Source organism: Pseudochaenichthys georgianus, unplaced genomic scaffold (genome assembly GCF_902827115.2).
Source record: "Pseudochaenichthys georgianus unplaced genomic scaffold, fPseGeo1.2 scaffold_401_arrow_ctg1, whole genome shotgun sequence".
In the NCBI taxonomy this organism is placed as follows: Eukaryota; Metazoa; Chordata; class Actinopteri; order Perciformes; family Channichthyidae; genus Pseudochaenichthys; species Pseudochaenichthys georgianus.
This window is the reverse complement of record NW_027262966.1, coordinates 106,667-124,657: the sequence shown is the minus strand read 5'-3', so window position 1 is coordinate 124,657 and position 17,991 is coordinate 106,667. Positions and strand designations below refer to the sequence as shown.

At 42.4% G+C, this 17,991-nt stretch overlaps 1 protein-coding gene across 1 annotated transcript in view; it reads right to left on the bottom strand.

Annotated features, from left to right (window-relative positions):
* The window catches only part of rftn2 (raftlin family member 2), a 36,923-nt gene extending 20,854 nt beyond the window's left edge, over positions 1–16,069 (bottom strand). The window contains 1 exon segment of the mRNA XM_034078252.2: positions 15,678–16,069. Coding sequence (XP_033934143.1) covers positions 15,678–15,816 — 139 coding nt within the window. The 5' untranslated portion in view covers positions 15,817–16,069.
* Positions 16,070–17,991: the final 1,922 nt, after the last annotated feature.

Here is a 17,991-nt window from a genome sequence, read left to right as displayed (position 1 = left end):
CTACTTTCTTACATGTTGAACTCAAATACCTGTACTTTCTACTTCTTACATGTTTGAACTCAAATACCTGTACTTTCTACTTCTTACATGTTGAACTCAAATACCTGAACTTTCTACTTCTTACATGTTGAACTCAAATACCTGTACTTTCTACTTCTTACATGTTGAACTCAAATACCTGTACTTTCTACTTCTTACATGTTGAACTCAAATACCTGAACTTTCTACTTCTTACATGTTGAACTCAAATACCTGAACTTTCTACTTCTTACATGTTGAACTCAAATACCTGTACTTTCTACTTCTTACATGTTGAACTCAAATACCTGTACTTTCTACTTCTTACATGTTGAACTCAAATACCTGAACTTTCTACTTCTACATGTTGAACTCAAATACCTGAACTTTCTACTTCTCACATGTTGAACTCAAATACCTGTACTTTCTACTTCTTACATGTTGAACTCAAATACCTGTACTTTCTACTTCTTACATGTTGAACTCAAATACCTGAACTTTCTACTTCTTACATGTTGAACTCAAATACCTGTACTTTCTACTTCTTACATGTTGAACTCAAATACCTGTACTTTCTACTTCTTCCATGTTGAACACAAATACCTGCACTTTCTACTTCTTACATGTTGAACCCAAATACCTGTACTTTCTACTTCTTACATGTTGAACTCAAATACCTGTACTTTCTACTTCTTACATGTTGAACTCAAATACCTGAACTTTCTACTTCTTACATGTTGAACACAAATACCTGAACTTTCTACTTCTTACATGTTGAACTCAAATACCTGAACTTTCTACTTCTTACATGTTGAACTCAAATACCTGTACTTTCTACTTCTCACATGTTGAACTCAAATACCTGTACTTTCTACTTCTCACATGTTGAACACAAATACCTGTACGTTCTACTTCTCTCATTTCCCAAACAGCTGGTTCCTTTAGTCTGAATGTGTGTTGGTGCGTGATCATTATTCTTTAGAGTCACTGCGTGCCTATTGGTTGGAACACGATCCGTGTATCCATCACTTCCTGGTCTTCTCTAAAGAAGAGGGACCAATGGAAACGTTGTCATGTTGCCGTTGTTCAGCATGGAAACATTCATTAGCTAACAATGACATTATTGTTCTATTGATATAAAGGGAGGTCAGGTACTCTTTAAAGCAGCCGCTAGCTATGGGTACTTTCTACTGAAGTACACTTCAAAGCCTCTTTACTTTGACTTGAGTGAAGAAGTTTAGTCAGTACTTCTACCAGAGTATTTTTAAACACGAGTATCTGTACTTCTACTTGAGTAAAGGATGTGTGTACTTTTGACATCTCTGTTCATCTCTCATTTCTGTCCTGATGTGATCCATTTCCTCACCAGTCGGAGGTTTAAAGAATTCACAGTCAGTGTGGAGGAGCTGTTTCTGTGTTTTGTTATTTTTCTTGAACAACTTAGAAATCCCTGTGACCATCACCACACTTCCTGTGTCCACAAAGAGTGGCTGTTCACAGATGGGCTTGGCTGTGTGCCCCCATGAAAACACACATACAACACATTTCAACTTGAGTGTGTGTGTGTGTGTGTGTGTGTGTGCGTGTGTGTGCGTGCGTGCGTGTGCGTGCGAGAGAGAGAAAGAGAGAGAGAGAGAGCATTCCTCACTACAACCCCCCACATTCTCACGGACAAACACCCCAGAGGGAGAGCGGTCCTCAGTTGAGATCACTGCAGCCTCTCAATGGTTTGTGTGGTGAGCTCCATTATGAGACTAAAGACCACCACCACCTAGAAAACTGAAGCAGGGGCCGGGCAAACAGCTACAGCTTACTGGCATTCCTGTGGGTCTAAACCCGGCTGCAAAACACTTGGAGAGGAGAGAGAGGCTCAGTGCACGTTTGGGATGACATGTTGTACTTGATTTGAGCCTTTTCTATGCATGCTACCGAGGCAACATTAAGCTGTCTTTGGCTCCTTTCTGCTGGAACAATGTCAATGTCCCCTCTGTGGGACTAATAAAGGTCAGCCAGTTTCTTATTTCCACATTAACTTGTTATAAGACCCCGTTTACACGAGGACGATACGGGTTGTATCCGCATAGTTTCTCTTGCGTATAGCCCTTTCGTTTACACGAGGCCGTAACAAAACGATAGAAATGAACCCCGCAAACGACAACGGGTCCCAAGGTGGATAGATCTGCAAACGGAACGCTCTGGGGGGTCAAACGGCTCCGTGTGTACGCATCTATACGATCATTTTCTGATAACGATGAAATAGCCCCGCCTCCCTCTCCCCACGTCTCCTGCTAAGAGATCAGCTGCTAAGCTGTCAGAAGAGGGGGCGTAAAAGAGAGGCTCCGTTTTGTATTGTTATATTATTATATAGAGTCGTTATCAATTTGTTTTAAAGCTCAATAAATAACAAAGAAGACCTTTGACCGGCACTTTTCTAATTTTGTCCGGAAGATGTAAACTTTAAAGTACATGTTGAACGGCGGAAATGTTTTTTAACAGAAACTCTGCCGCACGGTTCCCTCGTCCCTTGGAAGAGGCGGAGAGGTGGGTGTTTTTCATCTGCTGGTGGACTACCGGAGAGATTTACAGCAGGAGAACACGCCGTCCACCGCGGAGAATAGACAGAAGGGCAACCATGGCAACCATGCTCGGGGGTCTTCTTCGCTGCTTTTGGTGTATTTTGTGGCGGCAGCAGCGCCACTTACAGGCCCGGCATATGTACTACAGCGTTTCCAGCGGGGCGAGCGGTCTCGTGTGAACGGAAACGTTAATTGAGCCGAATGCGCGTGAACGTAGGGGTGGGCGATATTGAAAAATATGTTATCACGATATTTTCAGGCAGTATCACGATAGACGATATATATCACGATATTTTTTCATGTCGGTTATTATGGTTATTTTTCAAGTTACTTAACAGTACAAGCACCTACAAGGTAACAGAAACTAAAACAAAAGGAGTAACAGACCAGAATAGCATTTCAAGCTGGTTTTATTTCAGAAATGAATCCCTGAATGAACAAGTGAGCAGTGAACATCAATAAACATGAAAAGGAGGGTAAAACATAACTAAGTAAAACATAAAACATCAATGAGGAAAAGACAGTGCCAAACAATTAAAATGTAAACTTTAGAGTAGACTTGAAGTGTAATAAAAGCATAACTGAAGGGAAAAACATAAAACGCCACCGCGTCAGTTATGTCTTTCCACCGTTTGCTAGTCTTTTCATCAGGAGCCCCTTTATGAAATGCCTACCCTATGGTTGCTCGCTGCAAAGAAAGGGGGCGGGGACATTGGGAGCGTGTCAAACAACTCGGACTGAACGAAAGCAGAGGTGCGCTGACATTGTGAAATCGATCGGGCTTGATATATGGTGAAATTAAAATCAGTAGGTGAGGCTGGGGGAGGGGAAGAGGCTCTCCGTCCGCTGTAATAGCCCCCTGCGCCGCGCACGGAGAGCTTCTTCCCCTCCCGCTATTTTTTTTTTCCGATTTTTTTTTCGTGGAGACCTAATATCGTCACGACGATATATATCGTCATATCGTCCACCCCTACGTGAACGGAAGACTTTTTTGAAAACGCATACGGTGCGTAAACGCAAACGTTCCCGTGTAAATGGGGTCTCAGTGTATCAGTCGAGTTGTGTCAATATGATATTTACAGTCGTCTCCAAATCCTGAGAAAAACGTCCGTATCTTTAGCTGCTAAATGCTCCACTTTGTTAACGTTTCTGCATGATGGTGAGCAGGTACAGTGCAGTGGGTTTTTACAGCTTTTTCTCTAAACACAACACTCCGAGAGAAGTGATAGTGGATTAAAACTTAAGGGATGTCCAAACATCAAACTATTCAAAAAGAGACAATTCTCACAAGGTACAGGGATGAAACTGCTAAACCATAACTGTTTGTATTCTATTTATGAATTTGTGTTTGTATGAATTTGTGTATGTACATTATATATATATATATATATATATAACAAGTCTGACCACATCACCCCCATCCTCATGCACCTTCACTGGCTCCCTGTTCAGCACCGGATTGACTACAAAAACCTTCTGCTTACATACAAAGCCCTCAACAACCTCACCCCCACCTATCTCTCAAACCTCCTCCAGGAATACACCCCCTCCCGCTCCCTGCGCTCATCCTCAGCCGGACTCCTGACTGTCCCCACCTCCCGCCTTAGCACCATGGGAGCCAGGGCTTTTAGCTGCACCGCGCCCAGGCTCTGGAACTCTCTGCCTCCACACATCGAACAGTCTGACTCCATCACGACATTCAAATCCCACCTGGCCTACTCACTCTAAAACACATTCAACCTGCTGTCACAGATCCCCCTCTCACTCCGTCACTCCACTATCTTGTCTGGCCTGTTTTATGCTTTTATGCTGTATTGCCTCGTCGGTTCGATTAAATTGTGTTCCGTTTTGTTTTAGCTGTTTTAACTTTTAAATGCACTGTAGGCGACCTTGGGTGTCCTGAAAGGCGCCTCGAAATAAAAGGTATTATTATTATTATTATTATAATAATATATAGAGACCATTCTCCTAAATTGCCTGTATATATTATATTAAGATTATATAAATTATTCAAGCTTAAAGTATACATTGATATTGTATGTTAACATATATTAAGATGTAAAGAAAAGAAAAAGAAACAAAAGAAAAAAGGGAGAAGGGGTTAAATAAGTGTAAACTTCTTTCCGACCGCTTTTCGGACGTGAATTGGCTAAAGCTTTGTTGTTTATTGATATCAGACAATGACACTACAGATTATTAAATTATTAATTAAATATTTCGTTTTGTTATTGCATTCATTTGTATAGTACTGTATCACTGTTCGTACCATCTTTTGTTTCATTTGTATTTTTCTTTGGTTTTACACGCTCGAAAAAAATAAAATAAACTAAACTAAAACTTGCTTGCAAAACACTTTAATTTAGAGAGGAGAGAGGCTCAGTGTACTTTTAGGAAGTTGTAGTTGATATGAGCCAGGTTTTTATTTCCACATCAACTTGTTATAAGTGTATCAGGAGAGTTGTGTCAATGTTATATTGTACAGTCTTTTAGCTCCGTTTGGTCTCCGAATCCTTGAGGAAAAACGTCTGTATCTTTAGCTGCAATGTGTTTACCAGCTTCTTAACGTGTCTGTTTGCTGTTGAGCAGGTAGTGCAGTGGGTTTTTACTCTTAACGCTTTTTCTCTAAACACAACACGCCGGAGAGCGGTCAGAGTGCCTTAAAACTGGCTGCAAAACCCTTTAATTGAGATGTAACGCGGGCATGCATGTTGCAGCTGCAGGACGGAGCTGTTGCTTCACTTTCTGTTCCTTTCACAGAAGTTGCAGAACATGCTGCAGATAATGGAGGTCCATGATGTCATGCACACACACACCTCCAACCAGGGCTTTTGTTGAACCCTTTTTTTAAACGTCTCCTCCCCTGCTTTCAGTCCTTACACCCCCCAACCCCACCCCCCCGATCCTGCTGCCGTCACCCCGCACACTGAGGCCTCTGTTCAGCTCTGTGTGGGAGAATAAGTGACGGGTGGACTAGCAAAGAGGGAGAAGAAGTAGAGGTGGCAGGATGAAAGTGGGGAGGGGGAGGGAGGGTGAGGAGTTCGCAAACAACTGAGGGCACAGAGAGGGGTGACTCTGGGAGGAGGAAGGAGGGAGGGAGGAGCCAGACAGCGGTTTACAAGATGGATTTTATGAGCTGGTTTGTGAATGTGAGAGAGAAGGTGTGAAATAGGAGGAAAAAAGCTGCCCGGCAACAAGGAGCGGAGAAAACATAGAGAGACACGAGAAGGGAAAACAAGCAGCTCAGAGAGGCTGGGTTAGCTAAATGCTAACGTTGTAGCATGCTCACAACAACAAGTTTAGCGGTATAATGACACGTATGAGTTACATTAACTTTTGTGTCCTTTCTCTTACTAATTTTGCACATTTCTGCAAAATACTACTATGTTTAAACCTGCACAGCTCGTCTTTAACTAACACATTTTTTCTTTAATATATATCCATCCTTCTTGTACACATTTTGTAGATTTTGTTATAGTTTTATGATATGTCTGCTCTTGTCTACACAGTGTATATGCACCATCTGTCTGTATTTGCACAGACCCTCTCCTTTTATTTTGTTTGCCTTTTCTGTGCATCAACCTCTTTTAAAATGTAGGCAACCAGGTGCAAGACCGTAAGCAACGATCAAAGAGAAACACAAACAGCAAGTACATGAAGCTCAGTGTTTCCCATACATTGATTTATTTATGGCGAACCGCCACAATTAAATATCGTCCGCCACAAATGGATCTCATAAAAAATAAATGTTGGTGGTCTAATGCAGGGGTTCCCACAGTGGGGGTCGCGAGATGATTACAAAATACAAATTGTAAATAAAAATAAATGTCAGGGGCTGTATCTGTATAATGTCCCCGCAGCGAGGCTCCCCCCGTTACCAATCCACTAGCGCAGTGTGTCTCAAACTTTTTCATACCGAGGACCACTTAACGTCTCCCTCTCTGTCCGTCCTGGGAGAGGGATCCCTCCTCTGTTGCTCTCCCTGAGGTTTCTCCCATGTTCCCTTTAAACTGTGGGTTTTCTCCGGAAGTTTTTCCTTGTACGATGTGAGGGTCTAAGGACAGAGGGTCTAAGGACAGAGGGTCTAAGGACAGAGGGTGTAAGGACAGAGGGTCTAAGGACAGAGGGTCTGAGCCGGATAGAGGGTCTAAGGACAGAGGGTGTCGTATTGTCATACTGATATTCTGTACACACTGTGAAGACCACTGAGACAAATGTTTGTGATATTGGGCTATATAAATAAACATTGATTGATTGATTGATTGATTGATTGATTGATTGATTGATTGATTGATTGATTGATTGATTAACCAATACAAAAATACTACATCTTATGAAATGTAGACTACATTTATTACGGAGTTTATGTCCGAGACAACAAAATACACCGCATGTGGTATGAGTACGACGCAAACCTCCTCTGTGGATTTTCAAAACAAAATACAGTTAAACTATGGCCACAGGCCCAAGTTTAACTCTGAGGCCTTCATGGTCTGCCTACAAAACTAAAATAAAAAACGTTTATGCAGCCCCAACAACAGCCTCTGATCATTAACAGACGTCATGCAATGCCTTCATTGGATGCATATATTATATAATAATCTCTATCTCACTCCTAAAACATATACATCTATTTTCAGCATGATACATGTTCATCAAATACATCCATTGTTTGTTCGATATGCTTCTTGATATCCTAAAAAAACCAATCGTTTTTCTAGAAGAGATTACAAATCGCCTGGAAAATGGTACAAACACGTGGCAACATGTTTGACGAAGGTGTTGCGCTGGGCTATATTCACGCAATCGAAAGTGAAACTTAAGCTCGCTCCATAGCGGGAGATATTCCCGCGAGAGTGCGGACAACTTAAATGAATTCACTAGCAAATCAAGACTCCTCTGAAGATAATAGTTCTCGGGTTGCAGGTTGGTACCGCAATGCACTGCCCTTCAAATCTCCTCTAAACTCTAATAAGAAAGCACTGCCTTTTAATCTGAAATAATCCAGCATTTTGCTATGTGGATTCCCAGATCAGACGGAGATTACAGAAAACTGCACTCATCCCTGGAAATAATGACGAGGACTGGCGGGATGATAGATTCCCTCTTACAGTACAATCAGGACCAGAGAATCGATGCGTAGGTAGGTCAGAACGAATCGGTCGCCATCTCTCCACGGATTGGAAGAAAGTTGCAAATTAAAGTCATTTCTTCAACGCTTCAGCCGAGTTCATCCACCCAGCGATGAAAGCATGTCACTTCAGGTTAAGCCATCTCTCCACCCTCAAATCCCTTTGTGTCGTCCCATTTGTTCATCTAGTCCCGTCTTCCCCTCAGAGACACTTCCAGTCTCTGACACAGGGAGGTTCAGACCCTCGGTCAGCCCCAGGCTCCGTGCAGGAAGTCGTTAAGAGCAAGAGGAAACACAGCATTTCTGTTGTCTTTACAGGGGAAAGCTATTTCAGGATAACATAGGATAGAACTTGATTTAACCCCCAGGGAAACTGTTGTGCAGCAGCAGCAGTAAAAAGAAGGAAATTGTTCAAATATAACAATATCAGATTGTTTTGATGACAAGACTTTTAAGGCTGAACAGAGCTTTTTGTTTGTTTTAAAGATAGGGTTAGGGGGCGCATACTAACAGGCTCAAAATAAAATTGCTGACACTAACCGCGTTCATGATTGCCATCAAACAGAAGTTTACCAACCGGCCATGATTGATGTTTCTCCGGAAAACCCAGCAGCATACTATCGCCGAAAAGAAGCCACTGTTAAATGAATAGGGTAAATTGAGCAGTCTCCAATCATTTGTTACCACAAATGATCATTGCTAGCTAACAGCGGATATCATCACTTCAATTAGGGCCCAGCAGACACATGTGATTCAAGCCAAAACTACACAGCATACTAACTTTGTGCAATTATATTTTAACCAAGTAAGCTGAGGCTTCAGGACCTCAATGGAAACAGGACTTAATTGAGGTATCCTGAAGAATTTGGGAACTAAATGCATATTTGATTGACTGAAAAATACACTGCGTCCAATAGGAATTTTCGAATCAACAGATCATAGTCCTTTCCAACTAGAGATGTCCCGATCCGATCACGTGATCGGGGATCGGAGCCGATCACGTGATTTTCAAAAGATTGGAATCGAAAGAAAAAAAAATCGGAGATCGGGAATTTATTTGTATTAATATTTTCTTTTATTATAAAATATTTTTATTATTTTTATTTAATGTTACAAAACAAAAATGACCATGTTCACGTTTTAAAGTCATCCTGAGGCCTTCGTTTTGGTTTAAAATGACACAACATCATGTATGTGTTGCTTTCTTTGGGCTTGTTTTCAGACCTGGTTGCTTATTCCTCTGAAAGCAACAGAGTGGGCGCAGTGTCTGATAGTAGCAGCAAGCTAACGAGAGGCTACGTTCAGCTGGTGACTCGGGAGTCGGGACAGAGAACATGTCAGGACTTTGGAAGTATTATGAAATTGAAAGCGAAGGCAGTGTAACAGCCAGATGCAATGTTTGCAAGGCGGAGGTTCCGCGTGGTGGAAAGAACAGAGCTACGTTCAACACGACCAATCTAATACGCTACCTGAGAAACAAACACCAACAAGGCGAGTACACAGCGGCCACTCGGGTAACGGCACTGAAACAACCGACACTTTCAGAGACTTTCAAAAAGGAAAGAGAAACTGTGAAAAGGCCAACACAATAACAGCCAAGATAGCTGACTTCATCGCGTTGGATGACCAGCCGTTATCGGTTACCTTTGTTTCTCTTAATGCATCACATAAAGATCGGATCGGGAAAAATCGGTAGATTGTCAAAATCAAATGATCGGAATCGGATCGAGAGCAAAAAAAAGGTGATCGGGACATCCCTAGTTCCAACACAAGTCATTCACCCATTCATTCACACACATTCACACACTGCCATGCAAAGAACCAGCCTGCTCATCAATAAGGGGGTCGGGGGGTCAGTGTCTTGCTCAAGGACACTTTAACTCTTTCTGTAGGACACAGGAATCAAACCAGAAACGTGCCAATTCCTAGACAACAGAGGCTGCTTCCTGGACTGAGCTTTGAAAGTAAGGAACACAATAATAAAAAGATCAATATCTATATAAAGACCTCTTCAGAGTGTACATGGTTTCTCGCTCTCACATGTACACGGCTGTCAGTAATGAGCTCAGCGAAGAATTAACGTTAGGAACTCGCCTCTCGAATAAACCAGGCCAAGCTGAGGGGAGCTACTGGGCACAGTGGGAGATTCACTGGGGGGGGGGGGGGGGGGTGTGTGTGTGTGTGAGGATAAATTGAAAGTTGTGACAGCAGCTCCGAGTGTGTCCCAGAAACGCTTCGTCGCTTCAAGGAGAATCAAGGCCAGAGAAGGGTGGAGATAATTCTCATAACGGCATCCTGTACACTCCAGTGATCTTTGCACGTTATTTAAATATATATCTATATTTATATATATATATATATCTAATAACCATTAGAGGAAAGCAGTTCAACAAGATATACAGCAACATGAAGATGCATCGAGAGAGACAGCTGTTAGCCAGGTGCAGGAATGTACTCACAGGTGTGTTATTTTAAAATACACAATGTATCAAATCAAGTTTTATTTATTTAGCACATTTAAAAGCGATTTTTGGTCGAGCCAAAGTGCTGTACATGCAATAAAAAACACTTATAATCACAATAAAGGACAATCATTTACAACAGAAATATAAAAAACTAAAACACAGACAAGTCAGGAGTCGTGCTCCGCTCTGACTCGAAGGCCAGAGAGAAGAAGTGAGTCTTCAGTGAGGATTTAAAACCCCAGGGTCTGGGCCGACCTCACATGGAGGGGCAGAGTGTTCCAGAGCCTGGGGCCCGCTGCTGCGAAGGCTCGGTGCCCTCGGGGTTTGAGCCAGGTCTTGGGCACGACCAGTAGCAGCTGGTCAGCAGACCTTAATGCTCTGGCTGGGGTGTAGCGATGGAGGAGTTCTGCTATATAGGCCGGAGCCAGCCCATTTACGGCTTTAATAACAAATACAAGGATTTTTAAATCAATTCTGAACCGAACTGGAAGCTAGTGCAGTGAGGCCAGAGTGGGGGTGATGTGGTCACGCTTTGTGTGGCCAGTCAGAAGACGTGCAGCTGCGTTCTGCACCAGCTGCAGGCGTCTGTTGAGGCCTGGTCCACACCCACATACAGAGCGTGGCAGTAGTCCAGTCTCGAGGTAACATAGGCGTTAAGAACCCTTTCTAGGTCTTTAAAAGATAAATACGACCTGGTCTTGGCCAATAGTCTTATTTAAAAAAAGCAGGATTTGACTACGGTGCTGACCTGCTTGTCAAATTGAAAAGTGCTAGTGAAGGTCACTCCAAGGTTCATGACAGAGGGGAGGATGTTTTCATTGAGAGAGCCCAGAATATCAACCGGAGAGGCTGGAGGTCGGGGTCCAAAGAAGATGACCTCCGTCTTGCGGAGGTTAAGGAAGTTTGTACACTGCACACGACTACCGACTCTTCACACCTTCTTCTAAAACTAACTATTGGAGCCCGTTAAAGATGGAAAGACAATGTGTGGTTGCTTATCTTTTACATTGTTTGAATTCATTCTTATGTGCACTTGCTGTTAATGTTAAGCGTACACCTCTGCTGCTCTCCCTGAGGTTTCTCCATGTTCCCTTAAACTGTGGGTTTTCTCTGGAAGTTTTTCCTTGTACGATGTGAGGGTCTAAGGACAGAGGGTCTAAGGACAGAGGGTCTAAGGATAGAGGGTGTAAGGACAGAGGGTCTAAGGACACAGGGTCTAAGGACAGAGGGTCTAAGGACAGAGGGTGTCGTATTGTCATACTGATATTCTGTGCAAACTGTGAAGTCCACTGAGCCAAATGTAACATTTGTGATATATAAATAAACATTGATTGATTGATTGATTGATTGATTGATTGATTGATTGATTGATTGATTGATTGACACTGTATTACTTGTTAGACGCTTTTATCCAAAGCGACTTACATACTCAATACTGTGGACAATCCCCACAGGAGCAATTTGGGGTGAGGTGTCTCAGGGATAAAGTTAAACAACATGGCTACGTCCTCAATGTTGACTAAAATAGAGTCAAGTATTACTTAATGCAAAAAACAGAAAGACAGAAGGGTATGCAGCTTTATGTAATGTTTTATTTATAAATTGACACAAAATAGTGAAAAATGTCCACCCCAATTCCTCATGGTCCAAAGCCGTGTCTTCATGACATGTTTTGTCAGTCCAACATCTAAAGACATTTCCTCTAATGTGATATAAAAGAGAGGAGGGTAAGCAATCTTCATATTTGACAGGCTAAAAACTGCATTTTCTGACAATTATGCATTAAAAATCACTTGTACAATTAGTTAGCAAATGTTTCTATCAATCGATGGATCGTTGCACCTTTTACAAAGAGGACATTCGATAAGCCCATCAGCCTTGACATTACATTACACAGGGTTAAAGAACTCAAATATTGCCGTGTGTTGAAAATGTTCAGCACCGTTTCTGTATTCACTTTTTACCTCACTCTGCTTTTTCTCGGAGGTGAGAATAACACCTCGAGTGGATGTTGGATCACATCTGATGTGTTGTATCGTGAGAGGAGAGTGAACCCTGCAGAGCCTCAAGACGAGTGGGAATTCAGTCTGGTGTAAAGCCAGGAAAACAAACATTTAGCAGCACATGTCGGTTCAGCTTTCATTTGGCAAACACAAACTCCACTTACCGCGTCAAGACATTTTAAGATAGTGCCACTTATTGCTTTTTAAACTAAACCACAAAATCATGAACAAAGGTCTGACAGAGAGATAGACAACTGAGGGTCTTGTGTGGGGAAGCCAGCCATCATCAGACTGCACACGACTCCTAGAGATATGATTCACTCCCAGCTTATCTTTAGCTCTGCCAATTAATGAGACTTCACACTTTGAGAGCGACGCAAACTGACACATCTCAAGACGGGGATAATTATGCAAATCTAGGAAGACAGCCGGCAACATTAAACCTGGATTTTAACCGTTTACTTACCTGGTTAAACTGCATTTAGTGTAATATATTCCTCACAGAACACCGCTGTATACTGATAATATATACAGATGCAATGCTTCTAGCTACACGTGGAAGTACTTGTGGATGCAAATGAACACATTGAGGATAGTGCGTGCTTGTTTGATCACTTACAGGTGCATTTGCATACGAAACATCTGGATACAGTTGAGCTCGGACAAGATGTTTAAGTTAGCAACGTCTGATGACAAAGAGAGGGCTGTATCGTGATTACTGGTGTTTCTTAAGGTGGAACCAGACAATGTATGGCGCACACACACACACACACACACACACACACACACACACACACACACACACACACACACACACACACACACACACACACACACACACACACACACACACACACACACACACACACACACACACACACACACACACACACACACACACACACACACACACACACACACACACACACACACACACACACACACACACACACACACACACACACACACACACACACACACACACACACACACACACACACACACACACACACACACACACACACACACACACACACACACACACACCCTCCAATTTGTCCCCATAAGGGAGGCGAGTCCCCACACGTGACTATGTAGACAGATTTAGGTCCCCACAAGGATAGTAATGCTAGACCACACACACGTACGTCTGAGAGCAGAACACATGACTCTGCTGATGAAAAGCACGAAGAATCGAAACGCTACCGGAAAATATACAAAAAAGTCTATTATGAATCTAATGGAAGTATGTCGGGACTTCCGGGTCTCACAAAGAAGACGTTTGAAGACTTAACACTCAGGAAATAACGGCCATTTTTTACCGTTTCCTCACACATTAGTCAACAATGAAAATCGTCGTGAGTCTCCATGATGGGATCCAAGCCGAGTGTTGGCCAATCCTGAAGTCATTATTTCCCTGAACTTCCCTAATTTGGAAAGCTCCACTTTTCCTCCGTGATTCATTATCGTGCCCCGGCTCTCTGTTTACGCGCCCGCTCTCCCATTCAGAACTTAATCACCATTTCCTTCCAAATAGGTCACAGCCACAACAGCCAGACCAGATGACGGGATAATCCCCGACATAAATGGCAGACCCCATCGGCCATCTGAGATTATCACACATGTTCAAATTAGATTTCATATCCCAGCAGGTGGGTTCCTCTGTGTGTGTGCGTGTGTGTGTGTGCGTGTGTGTGTGTGTGTGCGTGTGTGTGTGTGTGTGTGTGTGTGTGTGTGTGTGTGTGTGTGTGTGTGTGTGTGTGTGTGTGTGTGTGTGTGTGTGTGGTGTGTGTGTGTGTGTGTGTGTGTGTGTGTGTGTGTGTGTGTGTGTGTGTGTGTGTGTGTGTGTGTGTGTGTGTGTGTGTGTGTGTGTGTGTGTGTGTGTGTGTGTGTGTGTGTGTGTGTGTGTGTGGGTTGGGAAAAAAACCTAGTGTGACCTATTTCTTATAAACTGTGAAAAAAAAACCCGTCTTGTTGCTCGGAAAAGTCCACAGTTAGCCTCGATGCCGTTATGTTCGGCAGTGGCTCAGCGAGTAGGGGCTTGGACTGTGAACCGTAGGGTCGCCGGTTCAAGTCCCCGACCACATCTAAATATGTGTATATGAGTGTGGACTGCTACTTGGAGAGGTCCCAGTTCACCTCCTGCACTGCCGTGGTGCCCTTGAGCAAGGCACCTGACATCCCCCTCACTCCCATTGCTCCGCGGGCGCTGTGCAATAGCTGCCCACTGCTCCTAGACTCCTGGTACTAGGATGGGTTAAAAGCAGAGAACACATTTCACTGTGTGTGCTTTGTGCTCTGCCTGTGAGACCATTCTGATTCTATCTATGTTACACACGCGTGGTTTTTAAAGGGCATTAGGACATCATGCAATGTAATGTAATTAAAATAACATTTTAAAAGCATTTACAGGAAAATAGAGCCCTTGTGTGAATAATAAAGTTATACTATGTTCCAATAAAACTACCGTTAACAGGGGTCTGCTATTTAAGACCATTTTAAAAGCCAAATAAACAACAACAACACAGGAATCTTGAAGTCAAAAGAAGTAACAGTAGTGTCATTTTAATACACTTTAAACATGGTAAAGGCTTACTATCTTAACATGTATTAAAAGGGAGCAACTAAAAGGTGAAGAATTAGTTCATTTAGCTCCTTTAAGACGACATCAGTGACAATAGTCTTCTCTAAGAGTAATAAATGCATTGAGTACTTGATTGTTTTTCTGATAAACTGATTGAGTGCTTTGTAAATTGTCTTCACAATGTCCAAGAGTCCAAAGGTGACATCTTGAAATGTGTTGTTTTTGTCCCACTAAAAGCCTCACAATCCATAGACAAACACACAATGATATGCTGTATTTACACTGGAGAAGCTTGGACCAACACTTGGTTGGGGTTTTAGATATAACATGAAACAAAATATAGGTTCAAAAACTGGACGATTACTTTCCAATCTACATTTTTAACCGTTTTAGGTTGAATGAAATGTCAGAAAAGTTCCCAGGACTGTGACAGCTTCTATGAACTCAAATATATTACATTTAATGCCATTTATGACCAAGAAACTCATCAAATCCTCCCCTTTTTAAACATGACAGGAACCAGATAAAATATGGCATTTGTATCGTTGCAATTGCTTTGCCTTAGCAACCCAGATATAATCAATTTGAATAAATATAAACACACACAAACCGTTGGAACTACGTAAATTAAAACCTCTCTGTTTGATTGATTTATCCAATATGTTGCTAATTAACTTTTTGTCCCTCGAGTAATTAATTGATTATTGTTTCAGCAGTGTGTATGCACTTTGCCTCCAGAGGACACTTGCTGTCTTGTTAAAAGAGCTTTATCTGTGTAACTAGAAACATTCATAGATTGATGTCTTGTTAAACACATCATAGGAGTTTTATCTGTATTGGTAGAAATATTGATTGATTGGTTTTGCTCAAAACATGGTGGTCTAATGCATGATCTCCCCTTACCTTCCAGGCTGAAGTCCAGCAGCACATACTCGTACACAGTCTCAGTTTTTGTCTCCACTTGAGGTCTCTTCAGGGTGGAGTAGATCTTCCCGGGGCTGCTGTCCTCCGGGTTTTCCAGCTTCCTCAAGCCGCAGCCCATGGCCTCTGAGGCGGGGAGCAGCAGCAGGCTGACCGGGGTGGGAGAACCGGAGCTATATATTTTTTTCAGCCTTCAACTTTACCGGGACCCCTCCATCACATCCTCCCCGGTAATCCGTAGTGCTCACAGATAAATACAAACAGTGTAAAAGCAGAAAACAGCCGGTAACCGGAGGAAAGGAGGCGGCTGTTTGTGGGGAAAGTGTCCGGCTGATGTGGACTCAGGTCGGACGCGTGGAGAGGAGGAGCCGCTCTCTCTCTCTCTCTGGAAGAAAAGTTTCCTCCACAATCAAGCCTGCAAAGGATAATACAACTTCCGGTCTACCTTTCAAAATAAGATGCAGGAATAAACAACCATAGCAGTAGGGGAGGCAGTGGCCGTGCTGAAAAAGTAGTAAATACAAGTGTCATACAAATGTTGTGAGGTAAAAAGTACTATATTTTCCTCACAATTTTGCAAATGTCTGCATAATACTTCCACTCAAAAACGGCATACCTCTTCCTTTCAAAATAAGATACTGGAATAGAAAAACAGATCAGTGATGGAGGAAGTGTTGGCAGATGCTCTACAGAAATAAAAGTACTTTATACCACTAATAGCATAATAATAAATCATTTATATTTTTCTTTTCTTTTATTCAATTTTCATTTTACGGGTTTATGTCCTCAATATTCAATTTAAAGTGGACCTATCATACTATTTTTAGGCAATAGCATAGGTCTCAGATATATAAAAACTAGGGCTGTCAAACGATTACAAATTTTAATCAGATTAATCACAGCTTAAAATGTAATCATGATTAATCACCATTCGAACTATGTCCAAAATATGCCATTTATTTATGTATATTGTTGGGAATGGAAAGATAAATGAAAGAAGGCGGATATATCCATTTAACAGTATCTATGTTTATTATAACATTTTTCTGCGCGTCAAAATGAAAGACAACCCACACACCTATCAATCATCAAACCGTGGGGTCTTAATTCATTACGTGTTGATTTCTATCAACGGGGGAGTACTTCAGGAAAGTCGACAGAGGGGGGGCGGCGGCGGCGGCTAGTGGAGTACTTCGTGACCACAGAGTGTGAACGTTGTGATCAGCTGTTTTAGCGCAGTTCTCCAGTGAAGGGGGGAGTCTCCCTCCGCAGCCGGTTGGCGTAGTTTTGACACAGTTCCGTTGTACATACCGACGTTAACAGCAGCGCTGTCTGTGCACACGGAGACCGACTCTGTCGTCCGGTGATCGAACCGCCTTCTGGAAAAGCTTCACAAGTACGTCGGTACGCAAATGCGCTTTGTGACACAAGTGACGGTATGCATTTCAGATTACGCACATAACCTGCGTACCAGTTATGTGCACCCCTGTACCAGAGCCATATTATTACTATTATATGGCTCTGCCCTGTACTACAGCAAGAGTATTCTCCGTCGGGACTTCCTGCAACAACACCACGACGTTATCAAAGATGTTCTATTGAGAAGTCGATCACTACGTGACAAAAGTTTTCAAAACCGTGGCGACTGAAATCAATCTTACTAACTGCTGTCTGTGCAATTTACTCCGCGCGAGTTGGCAGACTTTATTTTGCTTACTTTAACATCATTGTTCATGGTGGGGCTAAGCCATTTCTTGGTATGGGTGTAGCCTACCCCAGCCATACCCTGGCGCTGCCACTCGTGGCACGTATGGGGTGGGCCATTCTGCACATGCGTTAAATGCGTTAAATATTTTAACGCAATTAATTCAAAAAATTAATTACCGCCGTTAACGCGATAATTTTGACAGCACTAATAAAAACATATAAAAAACATGTGTTTTGCTCAAAATACCAAACAGATCAGCCATTCTAGCCATGCCTCATATCCCTCGATTTCACTTCCTGTTTCAAAAGTACTAATTTGGGGTATAAAGCTGTAAAAAATAATAATTTGATAACAAAAAGAAAGGAGGGGCTGAGCTCATGCGGGAGATTCTACCGGCAGATTCTGCCGTGATGAAACACCATATCATGGATTATCAAGGTTTCTCTCTGAAACAGTCTGGAGCTCAAAGGCTTTCTCTCTTGCCGGTTATACCACAAGGTGAGTTCCTTTTTACTTCCTGCTTCTTCACACACATGCTCTCCAGTACAGGTTAGCTCTGAGTGTTAGCCATGCTAATGTAAACACCGA